Raw genomic sequence first — 24504 nt, 5'->3', positions numbered from 1 at the left:
ATATCTGTATAATATGGAAAATGCGTATCATTTCGGTATATCTCTGTGCGAACACCCAAATTTAAATTGAATATGCAATTTGCAATATACTATATGCTATTTAAAATGCTACTATCTTGCAGTGCAGTATTATTGCAGTTTAATGCTACATGCCATGTCTGTATTAACATTATAAGATCCTATTTGGTCATACTAGCATATTTATATTTTGTGAAATGTACATGTAGAGCAGATGATGTATATAGCACCCAAAGTTTTTTTTTTTTTTTTTTAATTGCAGCTTTTATCATTTATCAGTCTTTTTCCTCTGTTTCTCTATTTCTCGTGAGCTGCTTTAACCTGCGAATTCCACAAGTGGGAATCGATAAAGTTTATTTGATCATATCTGATTTTATCTTGTAATAAAAGGGTTGATAGCTGTGGTTAAGTTAATGTGAAGCTTTCCATGGTTGTAAAAGAGCTACTTGCATCTGTGTTGGCTGTAGAAAGAAGGAGCTAAGTGTCGAAACTCTCTTTAAAAAGGGATTAACTCTTCATTGACAAGTTAATAACTGATCTACTTGTAATTAATCTTATCAATCAGTCACATCGGTTCAACTAATTTGGAGTCAACTGTCCCTGAACCAACTGTCAACATTCATTGGGATGTTCACATTGCTGTTAAATTTTGCAAGCAACAGATTTTTGAACATACGCACATTTTTTTGAATGTCCTTAAGACCAATGTTCACAACATTCAATATGCAGTTAAATGTCAGTAACTGAGTCGATTTTCAACATTTTTTATACGAAAGTACTGACAAATGAGGTTCGCAGTTCCTGTATCGCCTTTCCACAAAGCCTTGGAAAGTTTTCAGAAAGTTGTCAGAATGCAGAGGGTGGCAGATGTAGACCAAAGCTAAATTCTAGTTCTGTTTCAGCACACCTAACACAACAATAAAAATAATAACCGCCTACAAGATACAACGTTTTAATCTTCCCCTCTCAGACAGCAGATTGTTTTGCTATTGACAGGTGTGACTCTGTCTGATGAATGCTTAACAGTTTATCTAAAGTCCACTAAGAAACTGCAAACAAGATTAGGTCATGCCAATGGTTACCTCATCAAAAAGTTAAACTGGTATCAAGGCCTCTTTGCAAGCAGATTTGCCTCAAAGGCCCTCGCTCTTACCAGCTGCTGCGTGTTGATCACATCCACCAGTCCCACAGTCACGCTTGTCACATCAATGGAGGCAGTAATCCAGAGATTTACTGTAGCGCGTGTCCTGTCCAGTGCTCCTTTCAGCGGAGACACATCTCATCACCCAACTTTGCTCAAGTGTCTCCACACTAATTCAATAAACAGATTTGTGTGGAGATCCAATGTGTTTTATAGCATTTGTAACTGGTCACGTAATCGTTGAATGTCCTTGTCAGTCCCAGGGAGGGCCTTTAGTCTTTGGTTTTCCATCCTGGAATATCAGCACCCATGCTGAAAATGAACTAAATAGGCATTGAAAGATATGTTGTTATGCAAAACACATGGATTTTTTAGTGTGTGGTAAATTTTAATTTTGTTAATGCAGTTTTATAACAATAGTATCATATATTTTGATAACAATTCAGTGTCAAAGAGTTTTATTTTTCAATTACTTTCCAAGAAAGGAAATCAATATTAGTATCGTCATGTCACAAATCTTGCTGCAACCCATCAAAGCTCTAGACCCACTTGAAAAGAAAACTACTTGATCATGTTTAGTAAGTCAAAGATAACATGGTAAGCAACATGTTTCATGTATTGCTTCATCAGGCTTGCTTGTTAGGAGACTGTCACACATGTGATATAAACTACAGCATAGTCATTTGACTATTGATTGAATGTATACAGTTATATTCCCAAGCAACACATGCATAACTTCTAATCTTTAAATATCTCAATATGTTATTCTAATTACTTGCAACAGTCTCACAAAAACATCAAAGGCATTACAAGTTAGGTACAAATACAGCCCATTACAATAAAAAGTTAGATCAATAAAAAAAAGACTTACATAGAAAGGATATCCATAGGCAATTATTGTAATGCAGTTGTAAATTCTATTGTAATCTGTAATTAGAGTGACAGAAAAAAACTGCTCTAACACATTATTTATGACACATGTTGGTTAATCATATTGTCTTCTTGTGGTATATTGGAAATACCTAATTGTTTTTGTGTGTGAAAGTCAAATCACAAATCATAAATCATAAATTCACTGTCAGTCATAACACCTCATCAGAAAGAAAGGAGTTAGAATTCATGAATAAATTTGAATGTAAAGTACAAATTAAAATGACAAACCTGTAGGTAGTGAGATTCTACATGATTTTAGCATTAGGTTTTTCAGTGGTATGACTGTGTGGTTGGCAGATTTCCATTTTCTATCTTGCAGCAGACTGGTTGTACAGTTACATTTTAATTTCTGAGCAGCTCTGTGCATTCGGCCCACAAATGAAGTCTGGCAGCCAGAACAAAGCAACAGTTGGCTTTATAAAGAGACACTTTGGCCAGAGCCGGCCCAGCACTAACCTCTTCCTAATTAGAACTCCATGTTAAAATATCATAAACATTGTAAGGACCGAATTTAGAAAGACACTTGGATCAGTTTACAGGTCTTGAAAAGTTATGAAAAGTTATTAAAAACATTTTTTAAATGATTGTTGCTCCGAGTATTCTGAGTATACAAAAAACACACATTCTCCATGGTTATTGATTCCCTGTCATTTCATGTACTGCTTGCTGTGAAGAATAATCTTCACTTATAGAGCACTGAGCTGTAGCGCATTAATGTCACTATCAACTAGTCTGTTCTGCCTTTAGGACGCGTGCTGCAACAAATACAGTGTGTTTCAGTAAAACGCCTCACACACCTCCAACTAGGGCACATGTTACAATTTTTTGTGTACACCCACACACACACACACACACACACACACATATATATATGTATATATAAGAAATAAATATTTTATTGTCTGTTTAGTGTCTAATTTGTGTATTTGAGGCAAACATGTACAGTATTACCAGTATTTGAACATGCACAAGCATACAGGCAATAATATACTGGAGTGCCTTTTCTTTTTTCTTTCCAGCTGCATTTAAAAAGAAAAAAAAGCTCAATTAAATTTAAATTTAATTACGATTAGAGTGAAGAACGTAACTGATTTTAACCTGGTTGTGACACAATGGGAGCAAATACAACAGTTGTGATATTAGAAGTGATTAAAATACACAATTTACAGTTTACACAAACTGCAATTGACCATAATTGTCTGAATTTTTAAACTATATAAAATTAGACCAATTTTATTTGACAGTTAAGGAAATCTTTCTGAACATCACCAGCATAATCTCAGATGTATTTTAATATTTTTCAGTGTTATTTTTCAGTAATTAAAAGTATTTTTTATGGATTATCTCTATTTAAATGTGAACATACAAACAACAACAAACAAACAGGTGTGTTATAATAATGACAATAACAAAAGCATCAAATAATTAGAAATAGATTAAAAAAAAAAAAAAAAAAGCAGCTTCATAATTACAAAGTGAAAGTGACTACATTAGGAGATGAAACCATTTTGCAAGCCATGTGAATTCTGATTGAATATTAGAAGATTTCCTTTACAGTATTAAACATAACCCGTGGTAAGACGGGTCACTTAAATATCAGCAGTTTCTCTTTTTATGATTCCTGGGTTTTTAATTATTTATTTGTTGTTTTATTTATTTTAGCAATGGAACTGTTGGATTTTTTTAGGCGTCAGTTTCTACAGCAAAGGGGAGAAAACAAGGTTAATTTGCATCGCAGGGCATTACGAAGCACGACAGATAGACGTCCCCGCCATAAGGCTTATCCTGTGTTTATTGATTAGGAAGCATAATCAATTTCAGTATAGTTGATGGTCCAGGATAATACATGTATTACCTGAAGAAGGAGAAAAAAGTCACGCAGTGTGTTTCTCCTTCTGGAGCCATTGTAGAGGAGAACTGATTTTGGAAATATTACATAGGGAAATATAATCTTACTTCATGCTGGAAATAGATTTATAGGATTGATTACCCAAAACAAGATGAAAGAAGCGAATGTCATATATGAAAAGTCCAATTATAAGTCTTTATCTCAGTAATCAAGATTTCAAGGTTTTTAAGAACTTTTCTATTAATGCCTCTATTTTCTTTTTTCTGAATTGTGTGCTAGTACACTCTAAATGCATGGCTTTGTCCTTGGAGAAAGCGTGTTCTTATAAAAAATGAAGCTTGTCTAATATATTCTTATTACCCTGATTCTGTTTTCCTATTGATCTGAATTTTATGTACTCAGAATGTGTAAAGAAGGTTTTTTTTAAAAAAAGAAAGAAACAAACCAAAAATGCGAAGTGTTGGCTTTTCTCAGAAGGCACTGCTCTTTTAATCCCTGTGTTACGTTAGTGTTCATCCCACCAGCTTTCTTATTTGGTTACTTTATTTAACCACAGCCGTGGTTTCTTTTAGGTAAAGGGGCTCAGTACGCAGTCAAATGTTAGGGTAGAATGCCGCAAATATGTCAAACACAGTCATGAAATCTTGATTGTGTCACAACATTTACTGATTTTTAAGTATATAATTGATGGAAATAATTCTATGAAACTGAGCTAAGGGAGTGTTTGGGGGTTCTTTCTGAAAACCCCAGGATAAGTAAGAGGTTAATGAGTAAAGGTTAAGGGTTAAGGCATTAAGATTAATCACTAGTTGTTCTACCATATGGGATCCCTCATCATATACAATTACATAACCTCATTTGCCCATTTAAGTTGTCTGGAGGTTTTCTTGGCTGTCTTAAGATGCCTTTTCTGCTATCGACATTATGAAATGGTTATTTACTGTTGGCGCATCACGCAAAGGCTCTAATCTGTGACTTTGCCGCTGTCTGTTGCAGTTCCAGGATTTGTCGAGTTTCAGATTAGAGCCCTGCGTCGTCATAAATCTCTGCTTTCCAATTCGGTGTGGTGGTGGCGGGTGGGGCAGTTGCTCGGTGTACTCGGCGGATTTGGTAGATAAAAGGTTTATTCGCCCATGAAAGATCAACTTCTAGGAACTTTTTTTTTGAGATTGAGGATCGTCCAGCTAACATAGCTTGATGCTCCTCTGATCCGCTGATTTCTTATTTTCTGTTAAGATTTTTTTTTCTTTGAAGGGTTTTTGAAAGTTTTTAAGGGTACCACACTGTGGCTTCCCATTATGAATTACTGCCTGTCCGACATGTATGAGATGCCTCACGGTGGAGGCGGAGGCTACGCAGTGCAGGGCAGTGGAGAATGCTGCATGTACCCAGGTGACGGACCAGGGTTCGGACTTTGCGAGCCCCAGCCCATGCATCACCCGCCGTGCATGGATCAGGCTTGGCCACCCAGCCAGCACTACTCATGCGCATATGCCGGTAGCACTCCTGTTTTTAAGAATGAATTTTGCAGCATGGAAGTCCCTTTAAGTCATTTCCCACACCAGCCTGACTATTTCTATGAGGGAAAGCCAGACTTGTCACATCTGCAGTGGATGCAGGGACCGCACAAGAAAGGTAGGACTTCCAGCTTGGCGTGGCAGGTCAGATGGTAGTCTGCAGCAAACACACGCTAATCTTAAGATGGTACCAACCTGTCTTTGTTGTATGCTTGCTTTGTATTTTCCTTTGGCTCTGCAAAATTTTGCTGTGCCTGTGTTTAATTCTGTAGTTGGGAATATTTGTCTTTAAATTACAAGGCCTATATTTCATTTTTTCTTGCGAAATGTAAATGATTCAAAATGTATTTTTGCTTTGCGGGTGATAAATGAACAAACAAAAAAAGTGGCACTGCCGTGTACACTTTCAAGTGCATTCCTGCAATATGTCATTACATTTTAAGTTATGAATAAACTAACAAAGTTGTTGCCAAAATGTTCTGTTTTTGCCCTGAAAGTTGTTTCTAAAGTATGTCTTGGCGTGCTTGTTGCTTTCTGTTATTAGTGATGAACCCTCCTCGATCGATGAATATGTGATGTCTGGGATTTTTGAGTTAAGTCTGACAAGTGTAAATCCAGTAATTAAGGCGTTATGCAGAGGCAGAGCAGTATTACATCTGAAGGTCAGGGTGTATGAATGGGGAGGGTAGGGCTGCTGGGGTCACTATTGATTGATGATGATGGCGTCTGACCACAGACAAGACAACAGAAGGCCGGCTTGGCCAGCTAATTGATGATTTTCTTCAGAACCCCTCAGAAGTATTGATCAGTTTTTGAAGCTTCACACCAGCAACAGGTTACAAGGTTTTTTTAAGCTAAACCCCAAACACAGGCTGGGCAAAGGATAAAGTTAATTTAGCAAATAAAGAGGGAGCTAAGTCTGGAGGTCAATGAACAAATTAGTTTGCACACAGTTGGGCTTTCCATGGAGAGACGCTCCAGAGCTGGAGTTGCATTATTTTTTTCCCCCCTCATTGTCAGTTAACAGGGCACTGTTATCTTTCATTGAGAAGATTTTGTAAATCCACATTTTATTTTTGTTTTATCCTTTTCATTTTAACTGAAATATCCAAATGCAAATTCTGTACAATATAGTGTTGTTACATTTTCTGACGTGGTTTCTGTACAAACCAGTCTGGTTAGGTTTTCTCATTCACACAAGGAAAAAGTCTTTATAATTACATTACCCTCATAAATTTACAGCCCACTGGACTTCTCTGTGACCCCAAATCCAAGGTTTTTCTGGTGTTAAATAACTATAATCATTGGAAGTAGTTCAATTATATGGTTTCTAAAGGCAAAAAAGCACATCAGTAATAAAACAAAATTCATGATTGCATCAGGGGAAACGAGAGAGTTTCTTACTGTATGTCAACTTCAGATTTCAGTGTAATTTTTTGCTCCTTAAAAAGAAACAAAACAACAATAAATAGAAATTAAGAAAGGAAACAAAAAATAAAAGCATGACAATCTATTTTCAGCTGAAGAACCTGCTGTTTTACATAACGTATAACTTTCTCACCAACAGATTGTCTGCTTGCACTTAAGGACCATGTTTGAGTGCAGACATAAATTACATAAAGAAAAATGGAAGGTTTTTATGCTTAATTGTTTAACGTTTTCATACAACTGAGCAAAACCCAGATACCTGTATGGGTTTTCACAACAATACTTGTTTGGCCACTTTGTGCCAAGCCATTTTTTGTTGATGACTCAGTTCAACACTAAGATTCAAGTGGGTTAGCAACATACATGAAGCACAAGGCCCCCCAGTGAATGGAACACCACAGTCTTAAAAGCCACTTTAAAGGTGCACTCCAGTGAAATAAAATATATGAAATGTAATATTGATCATTTTGATCTTCCCCTGCAGGGTACATACCAAGTTACCTGGACAAGGATGAGCTATGTGTAGTGTGCGGGGACAAAGCCACAGGCTATCACTATCGCTGTATTACCTGTGAGGGATGCAAGGTAAGACAAATATGCCTTCTTCTTATTTGGCGCAGAAAATGGAAAAACCGGTGCAGTACAAGTGCTCCAAAGCAGTTTTGACCATGTGGTGATCTGCTTTCTAGGGTTTCTTCAGGCGGACAATCCAGAAGAATCTCAATCCAACCTACGCTTGTAAGTACGAGGGGAAATGCATCATCGACAAAGTGACCAGAAACCAGTGCCAGGAATGTCGCTTCAAGAAGTGCATTGCAGTTGGAATGGCGACCGATTGTAAGTTTTTCTGTGTGCCAAGATTGCTTTATTAAAAGGACATTTCACCCATTTTTAAAAATGTGATATTATGCCCCCCAACCCCCCACCCCAGCTGTTCTGTAGGACAGTAGTGGTGCTATCTTCCTCTCATTGTTACTGAGTGCTGGATACTGGCTGGATGCTCCAAATGCTAACTGTTAGCCTCCTGCCATTGAGGTGGACTTCCCCCCAGCTAACATTCTGAAAAATAACTGCCTTAATCCACAAGAAAAAGTTCTACCATTGATCTTTTTTTGATTTGTTTGTTTTGTTTTATTTATTTGTTTTTTATTATTTTGTTTTTTTAATAGTCAACTTTTTCTACACCATTTTGGGCTGTAAAGATTCAGCTACACATCATCCGACTTTTTGTAAACACCTCTTTGTTTGGGGGATATTTTGCATCCCATGTGATGTGCACACCACAGTGTTGTTTGAATTAGTTCATCAAAGTAATGTAACTTATTACATTTGATTACTTTTCTAACAAATGTTTTAAACTGGGCAATAAAGCTTAGAAGTCCTAAAAACATAAATTTAAAGTATGCAGCGTAACCTCACAACAGTACTCAACACTGTCAAACTTCTATTAAAAGTTCTTCAGCAGAACTTGAGGTGGAGGAGGCGCAGCTGTGCAAAAGAAGTAATTTGAAGAAGTAATTTGTCATGAATAGAGATTAGTTTGACATGGTTGGCTGGTCGCAGGCTTGCGGCATGGCAGACTCAGGTTGCTGAGAGCAATGTGCATTGACTTGATTAGCAGACAAAAGGCAGTGACAATTCAAATGAGAATCAATCAGAAACTACACTCTAAATGTTGTATGTGTAGACATAGAGACAGCCACTTGTAAGCCATCCTACCCTCGATGGGTTTGCACTCAAATTTGTCCCAATTGCTTTGTTGTCTGGAAATCTGCCAACACAAGGCATTCCTGCACAGTGAAAAGATGATTTTCATATTTTACATTTAAGCTTTTTCCTGAAAAGAATATATTCAGATGTTAGCTCCTTTTTAATCACCAACATTTTGATTGCTAACTATAATTTAATTATGTATTTTTGTCATTAACTGTAATGGATTACAATTTCATTTATTTTGTAATTTAATTACATAAAATCTTTATATGTAACGAGTTGCTTCCCAACACTGCTAATGATTGTAATCAGAATGTGATGTAATCAACACAGTGCATAAACATTAGATGAATGTAATACAACATGGGGCAAGTGTATCTTTGAAAACATTAAATTATTTTTCTGATGTTTGTCTGATGATTGTAAAAACTGAATTTGAATGTGCTGTAATGCAACAAAGTGTTTGTGTTTATTGTATCATGCATGTGCAGTGTGCTTTAAACCAGTGGCTGCCCATTATTTTCAAGAACATTGGCACACTTTGTTGCATTGTTTCTTTTCTTGCCCCCTCCCCTTCATTCCTGTCCACTCTCATTGTTTCCCTCTGTTATCCCCCTCCCTCCGTCCCTCCCTCGCTGTTCCCCCAGTGGTTTTGGATGACAGCAAGCGGCTGGCCAAGCGGAAGCTAATCGAGGAGAACCGGGAGCGCCGTCGGAGGGAAGAGCTGCAGAAGACAGTGTGGGACCGACTGGAGCCCACCCAGGAGGAGTGGGACCTCATCCGCATGGTGACCGAGGCCCACATGGCCACGAATGCTCAAGGCAACCACTGGAAGCAAAAACGGAAATTCCTGGTGAGATGTCCCCTCCTCCCCGACAACAGCCTTCACTGTATTGATTATCCGTCCTTATTCCATCCACCAGCCCACCCCCCTACCCCCACAAACCCCTTCCCACCTCATGCCCCAACCTCCGCCACCACAGCCACTGTTCCCTGTGTTAATATGTCCATGTGTTGTTTTTTTGTATCTCCTTGTAGAGTGGGGAGAATTAGCTGGACGCTGGAGAAAGTGTGTTCCTCAACGCAACAGAACTAATTTATAACGGAACATCTTATCTTTGTCTCTTTATCTCTTTCCAAGCAATGCCCCTAATCACCAGTGCTAACAACTTATCTTTCCATGCTGTTACATTTTTCTCTCTCTGTCAGTTTGAAGCTTTTGATTTCATGCCTCAGCTTTTTCCTTTTTGACCAAGTTTGTTTCTTTTCTTTAAAGTCTAATTGCTCTGTCCAGATTGAAATTTTGCCTAAACTCTTTGACTTTATCTGGGTTTCTATGGCAAGATTTAAGAAAAGAATATCTAGACATGAATCTGATGATAGTGGATGCTTTTTCCTGGGGTTGGTGGCATATTAGATTTGGGCTATCAAGGTATACTTTTTAGACAAGGTTCCCACCCGTCATGGAATTTCTAAAATATCGTGGAACAGAGTTGCCAATTCCTGACAGAGAATGTCAGGGAATTAGAGAAATTGTCGGGACAAGCCTTAGACTGTTATGGAATAAAACAAATGGATCACTTTACAGGAATATAGCAGAATTGCATTAGATGCCCAAATGGAGTAAAAGCCAGACTGTTCACCCATTAAAAAAAAAAAAAAAACACTAACAATATAAGTCCCCATTCTTAGGTCACCTAAGTATTTCTATTTAGTTATGAAATGTTTAAAAAAAAAAAAAAAGCCATGGAATTTTACGTCCAGGCCACAGTGGGAACCCTGTTTAAATAACTGTTTAGTATTTACAGTATATCGCTCGATTTTACATAACCTCATTGGTGAGCTGTAACCATTCAGCTTCAATATGAGTGTTTCTGAGGATCTGTTTGACTTTATGATTCTGAGCCTGAATTTCTCCATAGAAACCCACCTTGAATGTATGTGCTTACCTGTTCTCTCTCTCTCTCTCTCTCTCTCTGTCTGCACACTCTTTCATCTGTCCTCAGTTCTAACTTGTTTTTTTTTTTAGTTGGCTTGACACGGGTTCTTCATTGAAACTTCACGATTCCTGTTGATTATCCAACAGGTCGAGGAAGCAATGCTTCTTAATGAAATAACATGTAATTTATTCTATACTTCTGACCAGAGTGCAGTGGGGGTGAAGGAAACTAAGGTAAGAAAATATGTTTATTGAAATTTATATTCTGTCTTTGTCATTGCTCGCTGTTTTTTTTTCCAAGTGTTGAGTATTTGTGTTGCTTTATTATCAGTATCAGTGTAAGAGATTAAGGATAAGGTTTTAATCAAATCTTGTTAACTTAATCCAAACTAAAACGCTTTATCACACGTTTAAATTCCTCCCTTTCCCCCCTATTTACCGTGGAAACTTTACACTTCTAGTCTTAAATATGGACTTTTTTCATACGTAGAGGAGAGTGAAAAATATTTTGCACAATGTTTAGGTGGTCTCCCCTGTTTAATTTCTTTCATAGTGAGAGACACTGAGTCCATCCCTCCTTGTCTTTTCAGCCTGAAGATATTGGTCAAGCGTCCATCGTAAATGCACCTGAAGGAAACAAAGTGGACATAGAAGCCTTCAGTCAGTTTACAAAAATTATCACCCCCGCCATCACCCGTGTGGTGGACTTTGCCAAAAAACTGCCTATGTTTTGTGAGGTGAGTGTCGCTGTATGTTTTCCAAAAATGTAAAAATGTATATAGAAAATAAAAAGCTCTCAGGTTGCATCACACTCTCCGGCAGCCATGTTGGAGGTCTCCACCATGATTGTGAGCAGCTGTTTGCATGACTAATGCTGCCCTCACATTATATTGGATGTACTATAAATACAAGCTGCCAAAAAGGGAAAAATCTGGTCATGTCAGCCATGTCGCTGTCATAAGATTTATTATGTGGGGAATTTTTCTTCACTCCAGAATCTCCCACTTGGTGTCACTTGCAGACGTGTCAAATCCACCAAAGCTGGTAGTCCAAAATAACTGAAAACTGAAAATCACCCATACTCCCAAATAGTAAGCAATATGTGCTGCAGTTTGAGTCCTGTTGATTTAAAATCCATAAATAAAGCGATTCTTTTTCTTCCAGTATGAGGTGAACATGGAGAAACATGCAGCTTGGTCATCTCAACAGCATTCAGTAAACCTGTTTGATTTTGTATTCAAATATTGCCAGCTTTTTAGATGGCTAACCATAGTATCTGGCAGGGCTGGGCAATATGGACAAAAAAATCACAATATGTTTGACTAAATACCTGGATATCAATATTGTGACAATATTGTAGGGATGAATATTGGTGCTTTCATCATAGTGGGGTTTTTGATAAATAAGAATTTTGATAAATACTTACACAATGAGATTTTTGCTAAATGAGATTTTTGATTAATAGGCATTTTGATAAATGCCAGTGGCTAAAAGCAAATAATAGAACAGCTTGAACAGTCAGGTAAGTTCAGAAAATTACATGACTTTATTATAATGCAGCTTTTAAAAGCAGGAATAGACAACACTTATGCCATAAAATACAACATATCCAAAACTCCAGATGATATATTGCCCAGATCTAGGATCTGATCATCTACTATCATCATCTAACTATTTTTTGTCTGCTGCCAATTCACTTGACCTCCACAGTGGCTGTAATTGCTGGGAGAGGTGTGATGCAACTAAAAAGTTTACTACAGTACATCTAGATTCTAGATTAAATTATGCTAGATTTGAGGGTTGAAATGAAAAATGTTTGACATTGAGTGGTGATTTTTTTCATCATTGATTTCTTAATGTGAGCAGTATTTTCATCTGAATCTCCAGCATTCTGCTTTGAACCGCTGACAGTGTTGACTAAATTACCTCTTTAACAGATACAGGTGATACATGCCATCCATAGATAACTCTCAATAAAGGAGAGAATGCAAAATCTCTGCAGTGGGGCCACTGACACTGAAAAGCACTAATCGTCATTGATGGGGAGTGCACTGTGTGCCTCTTATGAACAGAAATTTAAGAAACACCCTGTGGAACTGTGCATTAGTTGGCTCATTTTTCTCCTGCTAAAAAAGTTTCCAGCAACCCCATCAAAGACAGTATCTGTGTGTTGTTTGTGTTAAGGTGAAATCCAGGGTGTAGAGTACAGAGTAATATCACTTCGGCTTCATGGACAATGTGATCATGGTTTGCTAACTTCTCCAATTATATTAGGTAGATACAATCAACAATCATCCCCACTAATCTTCTTCAGTAGCATGGTATCTGTATCAACAAGTCTAGAGAACCAAACACTGCCGTAATCTCCCGTTGCAATCTGTTGTATCATTTCAACCAGTAAAGGGAGCTAAGTTTCCTCGTGAATTGACAAATCTAACTTGTGTATGGTGGATGGCAGAGGGCTATGGACTATAATAGTGTCCTCCATACATCAGTGTCCCTCATTAGCTGATGTCAAGCCCAAAAAATGGAACAAAATATCCTGTTCAGACACAAAAGTTCTCCAACACCATGTTGGCATTCCTTTTCAAAATGCTTCATTTCTGATGCACTCAAAGTGCAAAGGAAGGTATTTAAATGGGGAGACATATATTTGATTCAGCTGCGCCCAGAAACTCTCGCCTTCCTCTTGAGAGGCGAGCTTCTGGCTCTGTCAGATTATCTATTAATTAGCTATATAATCCTGTGAACTAAATGGCAGATCTGTTTATCTCTTTGCTGTCATCAGCTGCCTTGTGAAGACCAGATCATCCTGTTGAAAGGCTGCTGCATGGAGATCATGTCATTGCGAGCTGCCGTTCGCTACGATCCGGAGAGCGAGACCCTCACGCTCAACGGCGAAATGGCAGTCACCCGCGGCCAGCTTAAAAATGGAGGACTGGGCGTGGTGTCAGATGCCATCTTTGACCTTGGCATGTCGCTGTCGTCCTTCAACTTGGATGACTCTGAGGTGGCTCTCTTACAGGCTGTCATCCTCCTCTCATCTGGTAAGCACCTGGTGTTCGCAGTTGCACCGTATGTGCCACTGAGCGGCTTTCGAGGTCAGACGCTTTTAGCCTGACACATTACTTCTAAAGGGACTAGTGGGATTAGATCAATATATGGACGTGCCCATACGCGGAGCTGATATCGGACTTTAATTGAAAATGGCATTTACATCCACCCGGTATATCGTTGTCTACCACTGATGTGAACGGATATGATGCGATTTGATTGATGAAATATTTATTATATATTTGACCAGTTCTACACCGGATGTCTAGAAAACCATAACCTTATTGAGTCGACGAAGATTTTTTATTCACAACCCGTTCAAGCATGCCTGAAAATGTCTGCTCCTTGTTTCTCTTTTTTTTTTTTTTTTTTTTTTTTATTTTAATTCCTTAATTCCTAGTGTTGTTCCACAGTACATAAATGTTGCGTCTTTAATCCTAGAAGGTTTTATTTATTTATTTATTTATTTATTTAATTATTTACTCATTCATTCATTCATTCATTCATTCATCCATTCATCAGTTTTATTCCTATTTTTTTTCTTTACAAAAAATATTTGCTCACATCATCTCATATCTATCAGTACACATGAAATGGAGTGTTTTATAATAAGTGATGCCAAGAGTCTTTTCTTTCGCATCAGCTCAGTGAACTAAATATAGGTCCAACAAGTTTCATGCTGATACATATACAGATAATGGATCATTATAAATGTCAATGGCAGTGGGTTTCAAAGATGATTTTTTTACAATTTGAAAGCAAACAAGAGTAACTAAAAGTCAGCTAGGATTTAAAAATGACCTCTCACCATAATATTTGAGGAGTTCAATTCTGTAATGGCAGTTTCATCGGATATTTGCTTACAAAAGAGTACCAATTTACAGGATGCAATAATAAATATTTTTTGATATTTATAATTTAACACAGGGGAATGTTTCTCATCCCGAAATAGATTGCGGATGCCTACTCATGCACAGCGGAATCTTCTTTCCGGGTGTTAATACCATAAGACAAATACAGCCAAGGATACACAGTAGGATTAGTGTTAAGGCACCTCTGCCATGTTTCCGTGTGTGAGTCACCACTGTAAGTTATTACTGTTAATCACTTCCACCAGTAGCCTGTTTAAAGACCAGTGAGCTAAGAGTTTAATGTGGAATTATAAGGATTTATTGAGACCAGTAAAGGAAAATAGAAAAAAAAAGAAAAGAAAAGAAGTCCCAATCCTTCTATTGTACCGCAGCTGAGGGAATCAATAATTCTGTGTATCACTCGCCCTGCTGTCTAAAAAGCAGCGCTCGTCTCATGGAGCATTGATCTGCTCTCCCATGCACAGATTGCTTGAATTGGCTTTTTCTCCCCATGAAATCGATATTGAAGTACAATTCAGTCACTAATCGCTGTAATCATTCTGAGAGGCTTTGTCCTGCTAGCTTGGTTTTGGCTCCAGAACCATTTCTCCTCAGCATCACAGTGCAGATCAATATTGTTCTGCTGTGGCTGTTGTTGTACATGAGGCTAACCTGCCCATCTGTCTTCTCCTCTGAACCCCTGTAGCTGTAGCAGCCACAGGGTTTTGATCAATATCTGTTTTAGGGGTAGTTTACCCGTATTCTGGGGTTGAAAACTGCAGTTGCCAATATTTTTATAAAATTTGATCATGATGTTAATTCTAATTATAATACAACATGCGTTTATGCATACTGTTTCAGTAGTATGCAAAATAGTATGTATTTCAGTATTTGTAATCAAACTGATCATATTCATCCATCATAATGGAGGTTAGGGCTAAACCATTAATTGAACTGTTATCGAAACACAATGTGACCAAGTGCAATATCCAAATCACTGGAGATGTCTTTTTTTTTTTTTTTTTTTTGGTAAAGGTAAAATGTGTGATAGAATGTTGTGAATTAAAATAAAATAAAAGTGTATTTTCCATATGTAAGAAAAATGTTTTTTGGGTACAGAGCCCAGCCGAAATCACACACCATCATCATTTTAATAGCTATTTCAGTAAGTTTGAAAATTAAAATGCAAAAATTTAATTGCAGTCACAATATCTGTAAAATGTATGATTATGTAGTAGTGCTATTGTAAGGATTTTTAAAAAATACAGAGAAAAAAAACTTATTCTATGAGATTAAAGTGGTAAATTTTTGAAAAAAACTCCTACATCTCAAGTCAGTAGACATGCCCAGTTAGACAAGTACAAGTTCCAGCTTATTTCGAGCTTTTAATCCCAGTTACAGTCTCAAAGGGCTTCATAGGCCCACAGTTTGTAACAAAACGACACCCCCTCACCTGAACCCCACGAGAACTCCTGCAACACCCCAAAGGCCAGTTCAGTTAAAAAATAAGTGTGTGCAGTTCTTAAGAATATCACAGGTTTCATTGTCATCACTGTAATCTTCACACATCCAGTGTAGAATTGTACAGGTCAGTACTAAATAATCACCACAAATCCCCTCACATGAATCCCTGCAGAGAAACCAAATGAAATGTGGCTCTGCAGCCCAGTGAGTGTCTGTTTGGAGGCCCATGCTAGAGATCGACCAATGGTCAGGCTTGGATGATTTTCAGTGCTGATTTTATTTTTTTTTTTCCCCAGTAAACCCATCCTAATTATATAAAGATATATATGTTTCTGATGATATGGTGTAATTTTCATTTTCCTTTTCACTGGATTTGCATTCAATTTAGTTTTACAGAAAGACAAAAATGCCAAGTTGTGTGTTCCCCTTACGTTGCTGCCTGAAGGACAGAAAAATCCACAATTTGTGTTTGAGTTTTACTTGATTTGCCTGTCACAAGCATTTTCAGTAAATATCAGACATAAATTCACTGATTTGGCATTTAAATATCTGATTTTAATTATTATAAATGTAGTTTTCTGGTAATTAAAAAAAATGCCCTTTTTTAGATTTTTTTTTTTTTTTTCTGGTAATTCAACATTTCTTCATTTAAATCAAGGTTTTGCATTGGTGTTTTAATACTGTAAATTTTGACACTGTAGTTTTCAAATTTACTACATATGAACATTAACTCTAAATAACGGTTATCAGCATCTGTGATAACTTATATTCAGCATGGTTATCGGCCCTGAAGGATCAATATCAGTCGATCCCTAGTCCATGCACCCCTGAAGGACGCAATCTGATCCCTTCTTCTCTGTCTGTCTGTTTTTGTGATCAGATCGCCCAGGCCTGAGCAGTGTAGAGCGAATCGAGCGCTGCCAAGAGGAGTTCCTGCTGGCCTTTGAACATTACATCAACCACCGCAAGCACAAGGTGGCGCACTTCTGGCCCAAACTGCTGATGAAGGTGACAGACCTGAGGATGATCGGCGCTTGCCACGCGAGCCGATTCCTTCACATGAAGGTGGAGTGTCCCACTGAGCTATTCCCTCCTCTCTTCCTGGAGGTCTTTGAGGACTGACCAATGGATTGGTGCGTGAGTGATTGCGTACGTGTGTGCGTGTATGTGTGTGCGTGTGTTTATGCGTGTGTGCACAATGTCAGCGCCTGGACACCCCGGTGATCGCAGGGGTGGAGTCAGCGGAACGCCGGTCACAATGAACTTTCTCTAAGCACTACTGAGTGTCACTTCATTCCATAGCTTAGGAGTAGCTTTTTGGTCTAGTTTTGGATGGAACCATTCCTTACAATGCGGGTACATGTGAATAGCATTTTGTTCTTTATTTTTATTTTTTTGTTGTTGTTGTCATTGTTGTGGATGTAACCTCTCACCTCTGATTTTACTATAGGATTTTTTTTTGTGTTGATAATTGTACAGTTGGCGTATTCGTGATTTTGTCGACACTTGTTCAGTCATAGGAAATCATGCAAATGTTTCTTCCGTCTTTTATATTGAAAGCTCTACATGGCTGCTGATTTGACAGTTTAATACAAAACAAAACATGTTTGCGATCCCTTAGTTTTCCTGCCTTTATCCCCCGACCCCTCAGCTTTTAGCTTTATCGGACACATAGTGGTTAATACAGTTGTTCTCATGTAGTTGTCCATCTGGTGAGTGTTGGACCTGTTCAGTTCTGCCATACTGTGACCTGACCCAAACCATCCACACTGACTGACATGGGCCCAAACTTACAAGCCTGTGGGAGTCTCCAGATAGTTGATCATCACAAAGTTAAAGGACCACACCAGTGATTTTGCATGTTAAGCCTAATATCTACAAAATGGATAAACCTGACATTTCTGCTAATCTATTACCAAAAGAAGCAGTTGTATTTTAAAACTGTAATGTAATTTCCCTCCCTTTTATCCAGCCTTTGGTTTCCATTCATTGAACTACGATATGAAAATGAACTCTGAGAGACTTCAAACCTTCGTCACACCAGTATTCCATCACTGTTATAAAGTCGTCCACATTAGTTTTCCTAAAAGCAGTGAAATGGTCTCTCTGCCAGGGAAAATAGTTCCTGGGGAAAGGTTTGCTGTACACAGCGAATTATCAGTTCTGTGGTTTATGAATGTTGGTGATTTTGTCATTCTGCAGAAGCAGAACATTACAAGGTGCCTGTTTCAACCAAAAATTTACATTTTGATTATATGTTGCAGAATGGTTTGTTGCAATGTAATGTGGGTTAATTGTAGTAAATTGGCCAGACATTCAAAATCACTGGGATGGTACTTCAAGTCATAATACACTGCGTTCCAGAGATGTCGGAAGGTCAGAATTTCCAATTTTCTACCAGGGAAAATGTGAGAAAACATCCCATCAGGATGAAATTCTTAACAGGCAAAGCTTAGGATTTTTCAGCCCAGAGGTTTCTGACTTGCGGTATCTGATGTGACGTCATGTCAATATGGTGGCATACACTGTAAACACTACACATTACTTTGTTCACGATCCTAAAAATACACTTAAGTTTGATTTTCAGCGTTGCATGATCTGAAATTTCACCTGTGTGGTAAATGGCTAATCATATAAATTTAAAATATAGAACAATTACAGTTGCTAACATTTTGTGCTAACTGGCTAACTGACATTGCTAAATATCATTGACATAACATTCGCTGTGGCACGGGAAACATTATTTAAGTTGGTCAAACCAGATGTTTCCTCCCAGGTTTTTTCTAACCGGGACAGCATGAACGCTTGAACACAACATAGTTGCACGTTCCAGCTCGGAATTTCAGACTTCTGACCTTAAAACGGAACGCAGTGGTAGTGTTGAAAATGAGCCTGGTCAGGACTTACTAAAGCACATAACGACACTGATGTCAGGAAAAGACAATCATAGAGTACTTGTTTTCTTCGTAAAAAAAAAAAAAAAAAAAAATGCCACATGCTGTGCCAAAACCAAGTGAATGACTGAACGCCCTCCTATGACTCCTTGCTGGGTGACAGTGGTATCTCAACAGGACTGGTTATCCTCGTTAGTGCGTGCCGTTCACAGAGACGTCACCAAGGCTCGTGTTTGAGTCTCCACAAGCTGCTCCTAATAAACAACCAGTATGGGTTTCAGTGTTTCATCTCGGCCATTGTCTCACTAGTCCCACATAACAAACAATTTAAGACTTTTTTTTTTTTACTACTCCCCAAACATGGGAGACAGTTTGTTACATTGGTGACGCCATGGTGCTATAGTGGTTAGAGGTGAGGAAATGGCTAACTGACCTTTATTGTTCTTTACATGCAGAAACGAAAATGATGATGTAACACCCCACCACCTTCTTAGGACGGCACGCACATAGAGCAACACACAAGCACAGATACATCTATATATGCACGTGCCTGGTTGACAAACTGTAAGGGCCAGACCCATCACTATAACCAGTTGGTGGGAATTTTAGGCCAAGAAAACATTGGCTGGCCCAAATGAATTCAGCTAAATAATGCATCGTTAACGAGGTACATCGAGAATGCCGGTGAGATTGTGAAAAACGCAGCGCTCTTTCCTGTCTCATCATTTTTTGGCTGGTATGTGTGTTTTTTTTCTCAAAGCCTCAGTATGGTATTGTGCAACGTGACAGACATTTGCTTTGTATATCTCGCCTCTTCAAGCCTCACACTACTCCTCAAAAGCAGCTTGTGTTTTATTCTGTGAAGTGATGCCTTTTCATCAAAGCAATAGACTTGCTGCAGTGTTTGAATGACCAGGACCTCTCACACATACACCTCATAAACTGTACAGACTCGAAATAAATGCACAGACAATCAGAGAGAGAGAATAGGCAAAGGAGCCAGATCGCCCACTCCACATGTGGGCCAGGCCATGCTGAGTCTGAGCCCTTTGGAAAAGTGACCCTGGCTATGTTTATATGCACAGTTTTAGGTCATACTCCCATTAAAACTGCATTAAACAATATTACATGCATTTTGTTGCATTAAAATGACCCCGTTCGAGTCAACACTATGGGTCTTCTGTCCAACCTCTCCTCACTTAACCACAACCATTCATTGATTTTGCACTCCCTAAGGTGAAAAATCAAAATTTTTCTTATAAATTAAATAATATATTGTCCAAAAGAAAACATAATAAATGACCAAGTAACTAAAAGCAAAAGCAACAAAAACAATAGCTGTGAAAACAAGCAACGTTTGAATGGACAGCAGTGTATCAAACAAATAGTATCCCTATACATGTAAAAGAATGTTTTTATGTTATAGCAGTTCAATGCTGCTAAATTTCAGATCAATCATGCAAGTGACAGAAAAAGTTAATTCGAAGCAGCTCACCTTGTAGCTGGAAGTCAGCAGCTTCACCACCTTTTTAAAGTGGAGGTCAGTGACAAAGTAATCCAACAGGAGCCTTGAGAAACTGAAATGTGTCCCTTATTTCTTTCCCCAAAATGCATTTCCCCCCATTTTCTTTCAGGTTTTTACAAGCAATACCATGTACCTGGAAACAGGAGAGGCTTTTTGTGTTTACAACGGGAGTTAGAGCTCTCAACACCTTTTAATGGTCAGAGATCACTTAGTGCAGCTTTAATGCTAAATCAAGCAATATCACGTTTATTTTCTTACAATAATATGACCCCTTGCAGTGTGAGAGTCATCACTGTGAGTCTTCTTTCCAGGCAGTTTACAGCCTGTTGTTATTTCCTGGTTTGAGCTTTCTAAATTTCTGTAGCGGCCTGAATAAGCTCCTCCTCTGCCCTCCTCTTCACCCCCATGTCGTTTGAAATGCATTCATAACGTCTGTGAAACTGCGCATTCTGCAGAATGGATTCAAATCTTAGTCACGTGAGTGCCTCTGTCACTGCAGTCAGCACTGTGGCCACAGAGGTTCATTCAAAGCAGCTCACCTTGCAGCTGAAAGTCTGCAGCTTCACGGCCTTTTCAAACTTGAGGCCAACGACAAAATAATCCAAATAATCCAACAACAGAATCCTTGAGAGGGTGAAATGTATCCCTGTTTTCGTTTATTGATAACATAAAAAAGTCAAAAAGGCATGACTGTTTCTGTGTGTTGCACAGAGTTTGTGCTCTCAACACCCTCTAGTGGTCAGAAATGGCTTAGTGCAACTTTAAGTTCTTAATCAGGTTAACCTGCATACCTTTGATACTCTGCACTTGCCAAAAATAAAGCACTTAACATAATACAGATGAAAGAGTGCTGCCCGTCCCTCTTTGTTTAACTGTTACGTGACTTCTAATACAGATTAACACGATGATCCCGGCAGTAACAGCAAGTGCTGTTTTGTTGACATCAACATGTACCCCTAATGCTGTGAGTTTGCCCAAACCCAAAAGTGAAAGTAGCAAGATGCCCCTCAGTAACCTGTTGGGTCAGGTTTCTCATAATGGGAGTATGAACTTACCTGTAACTTAGTTCTGACCTTAACATGCACTGACCCAAAATTGGGTTACTTGAATTAGCAGATTAAGAGCAGAACTCCTCAAGCATATAAACATAGCCAGTGTTGAAAGCTGGTGCATAAAATGTTAGCTGTTTCTCTAGAGGCGACAGTGCGGTATTATCTCTCCCAAGAGTCGTTACTCTTAAGGTTACTCAGTTACAAACGATAACAGACAGGTTATTTTACAGTACAAAGGAGAAAGGATGTATATTTTCAGACTGCAGGTTTTTTTTTTATGGATGTTAGCGTAACATGAGCATTTTATTGTTGTGCATAGCATAAAAAAATACAATATCCTGCTCTCATATGAAATCCGTTTCCACTTCTGCACAGAGAAGAACAGTGAGTTAAGAAATGATAAAATCATAAGCAACACTTGAGTTAGCACAGATCAGTAACAAATCAGCAACTTCTTCGTCAAAGCATTACCAGCATCAGAAAAACAATCCACCATCACAGATTTCTCTCCTCATGTGTTTGAGTGTCTTCTTGTTCATTTGTTCAACACGTACTGGAAAACCGTCATGGGAGAGAAAGGGAGTGAGAAAGTGTGTGTAGATGAATAAGAGTGAATCTGTGGCAGAAAAAAAAAGATGACTGAGTTTTGTTCCAAACTTGCTGTCTTGCACTTGGCTTTGTACAAGAGACATTGCCTAGAAATACATGTTACAGGCTTGGACAGTGCTTTGGCTTGACCCTGGAAAACAAGTTGCACTTACAGAGAAAATTATTTTGATGCTCATGATTGATGATGTTTGCACTTAATGTGAATTGGCTCTCGAGAATAAAGATGGTTTTGAGAAAACTGGGCTTTCTTGTTGTGCAGTGTTTTGTGTTTTGTTTTATTTATTTATTTATTTATTTATTTATTTATTTTGCTTTGGTGAGTGAGCATTTTTCAGTTGAGAAGACGCTGGAAAAAATACCTTTGGTCACCGCTGAAACAACATTCACAAGAGGTTCAAAAATCAAAGTTTGTTCACCGACTATTTGTAGATGTTGATTGAACATTCACATTTAAACCATTTTTTAAATAGTTTATATAAACAATGAGCATTCAACAACTGCAACTAATGCGTACTAATCACATTTAAGGTTATACGTTGTCATATGTACTGTGTAGATCACCAGATCAAATACAGATGGGATAAGGACGTGTCTCCACTTGATGCAGGAAGTCATTCCCAAGTCGGAGGGAGTCCGGCAGAGACTTCAGACTTGGAGGTGCTGCTCCTCATCCTGATCAATTCACACTCAGCTGCAAATCACCCCAAAGAAGTCCCAGCTTCATGAGGCCAACAAAACCACATCATCTACAAAAGAGCGGAGATGCAGTCTTCAGGTCACCATACTGGACCCCCTCCACACCTCGACTGCACCTTGAGATCCTGTTCATGAAAATCACAAACAGAACTGGAGACAAGGACCAACCTCAGCTGAGTCCAACACCCACTGGGAGCAAACTTTATGTCCAGCTGATGGGAGAAGCTCAAATTTAAAAGTCTGTTTTTTAAGCTTTAACAGGCCACAACTGCAGCACCACTGGTTTTGGTGAAATCAGGAGGGACAATGCAAGGGGTCCGGCATTGTTCTGCAACATTCATGGGGGTTGACACATTTCACATGTATTTTTTTCTTTTTTTTTTTTTTTTGTTCAGTGATCAATGCTGTAGCTATTGCTGCTGCAATAACCTTATTTCCTTACAGGAACCAAAAAAGTTTCATCTTGTCTTGCACAGTTTGATCACTGTTGGTTGACGACACTGTCATTCACCTTCTCTGCTCTGATTTTCAAATATCAGAGCAGGAATGATGTGTAACAATCTGTCATCATGGTGTATGTCATTTTTGACCACTTTATCCTGAAAAGTAGGGAAAGTAGTTTGAAATAGAGAACCAAAGTGGAAGTCATCAGCAAAGCCTGGCATTTGCTGTGTAAGCCTAGTACAAAATCGCCACTGTGTCACCACACTGTGTCACCACACAGTGGCGCTCTTGTCCCTCATCCAGCCTCCAGGTGACACAGTGGCAGGGCTATGGAAGAAAACCGTCCCCCCACTTTGGAAACCAGCTGACTAAAGAGAGCGCTGAAAGTGAAACCAAGACAAAACACACACACCACCTTCTGCCAGCAGTCTTTCCACTGAATAATAAACATACACCAGCACTGTAGTTGGTGTAGTAAGCATTTCACCACACTCTTGCGTGCCCTCTGTCACGGTGTCCGATAGAGAAACATGTTTAGGTCTTATCTGGTTTTATCTAGACATCTGCTCAGGAGAAGAGGGAAATTACTTTGCCAATAAAAAAGAATAAAATAGAAAACTAATACTAGAGTGAATCTGCATTTGATCTTTTTAATGAAATGTTTGAATAAATACAAAACAAAGGGGATATAGCAAATGTAAGATGAGAGATACTCTCAAACAGTATTAAAAATCATGTCAAACAAGATTTAGTTTTCGGTTGGCTCTCTTTTGGAGTCAGTGCAGTTTAAAAGGACTGGTAAAGTTTTGCTCGTTCTCCTCACATTTAGCAAAGCACATCACGTCTCTTACCATCCATGCCTGCATCAGTGTAAGTCTGCATTCCAAAGACACACTACACACTTGGCTTTATACACAAATTGTTTCATACAGATAGCTCTTTCATATAGCCTTTTCTTCTTTGTATCTAGATAACTTGTTATTGGGCTAATTGAATAATATTATCCTCAGTAAAAGCTCTATATATGTGAATCTGCACCAATTAGATGGAGTCTGACACTAAAATATCCAGAGCACTGCTGTATTCCTTGATAGCTACTTCAGATGGTAAGTGAAAAGTCAAATGTAAGTGTTTTCATTAAAATACCGAGGAAACCAGTGACTAATATATTTTGAGAATTCGTCCTTCCGTCATCATGCTCTTTTGCATGTGTTTTTGCATATTGTAACTAACTGACTAAACACCATGGAATGAATCATTCATTTATTCCAAGGATGGAAATGAGAGATTTTGTCCACTTCTTTATTGTCGGCCACACTGCAGCAGCACACAGACTCTTCACACAGCACACAGAGTCCACAGCTTCCTCCATCACAG

At 38.4% G+C, this 24504-nt stretch overlaps 1 protein-coding gene across 6 annotated transcripts in view; it reads left to right on the top strand.

Moving 5' to 3' along the window:
* Positions 1-17513, top strand: part of thrb (thyroid hormone receptor beta) — a 102450-nt gene extending 84937 nt beyond the window's left edge. For 3 of the 6 annotated variants that reach the window (XM_030063369.1, XM_030063367.1, XM_030063368.1), the window contains 7 exons: positions 7371-7471; positions 7576-7723; positions 9247-9452; positions 10686-10772; positions 11129-11275; positions 13327-13585; positions 16788-17513. In XM_030063369.1, coding sequence (XP_029919229.1) covers positions 7371-7471; positions 7576-7723; positions 9247-9452; positions 10686-10772; positions 11129-11275; positions 13327-13585; positions 16788-17029 — 1190 coding nt within the window. In that variant the 3' untranslated portion in view covers positions 17030-17513. Of the gene's footprint in view, positions 1-4143; positions 5577-7370; positions 7472-7575; positions 7724-9246; positions 9453-10685; positions 10773-11128; positions 11276-13326; positions 13586-16787 lie in introns of those variants that run through there. The other 3 variants (XM_030063372.1, XM_030063371.1, XM_030063370.1) reach the window with 3 other exon arrangements.
* Positions 17514-24504: the final 6991 nt, after the last annotated feature.

Source organism: Myripristis murdjan, chromosome 11 (genome assembly GCF_902150065.1).
Source record: "Myripristis murdjan chromosome 11, fMyrMur1.1, whole genome shotgun sequence".
In the NCBI taxonomy this organism is placed as follows: domain Eukaryota; kingdom Metazoa; phylum Chordata; class Actinopteri; order Holocentriformes; family Holocentridae; genus Myripristis; species Myripristis murdjan.
Note: the sequence above shows the minus strand (reverse complement) of the source record. Positions and strands in the feature narration are given on the sequence as shown.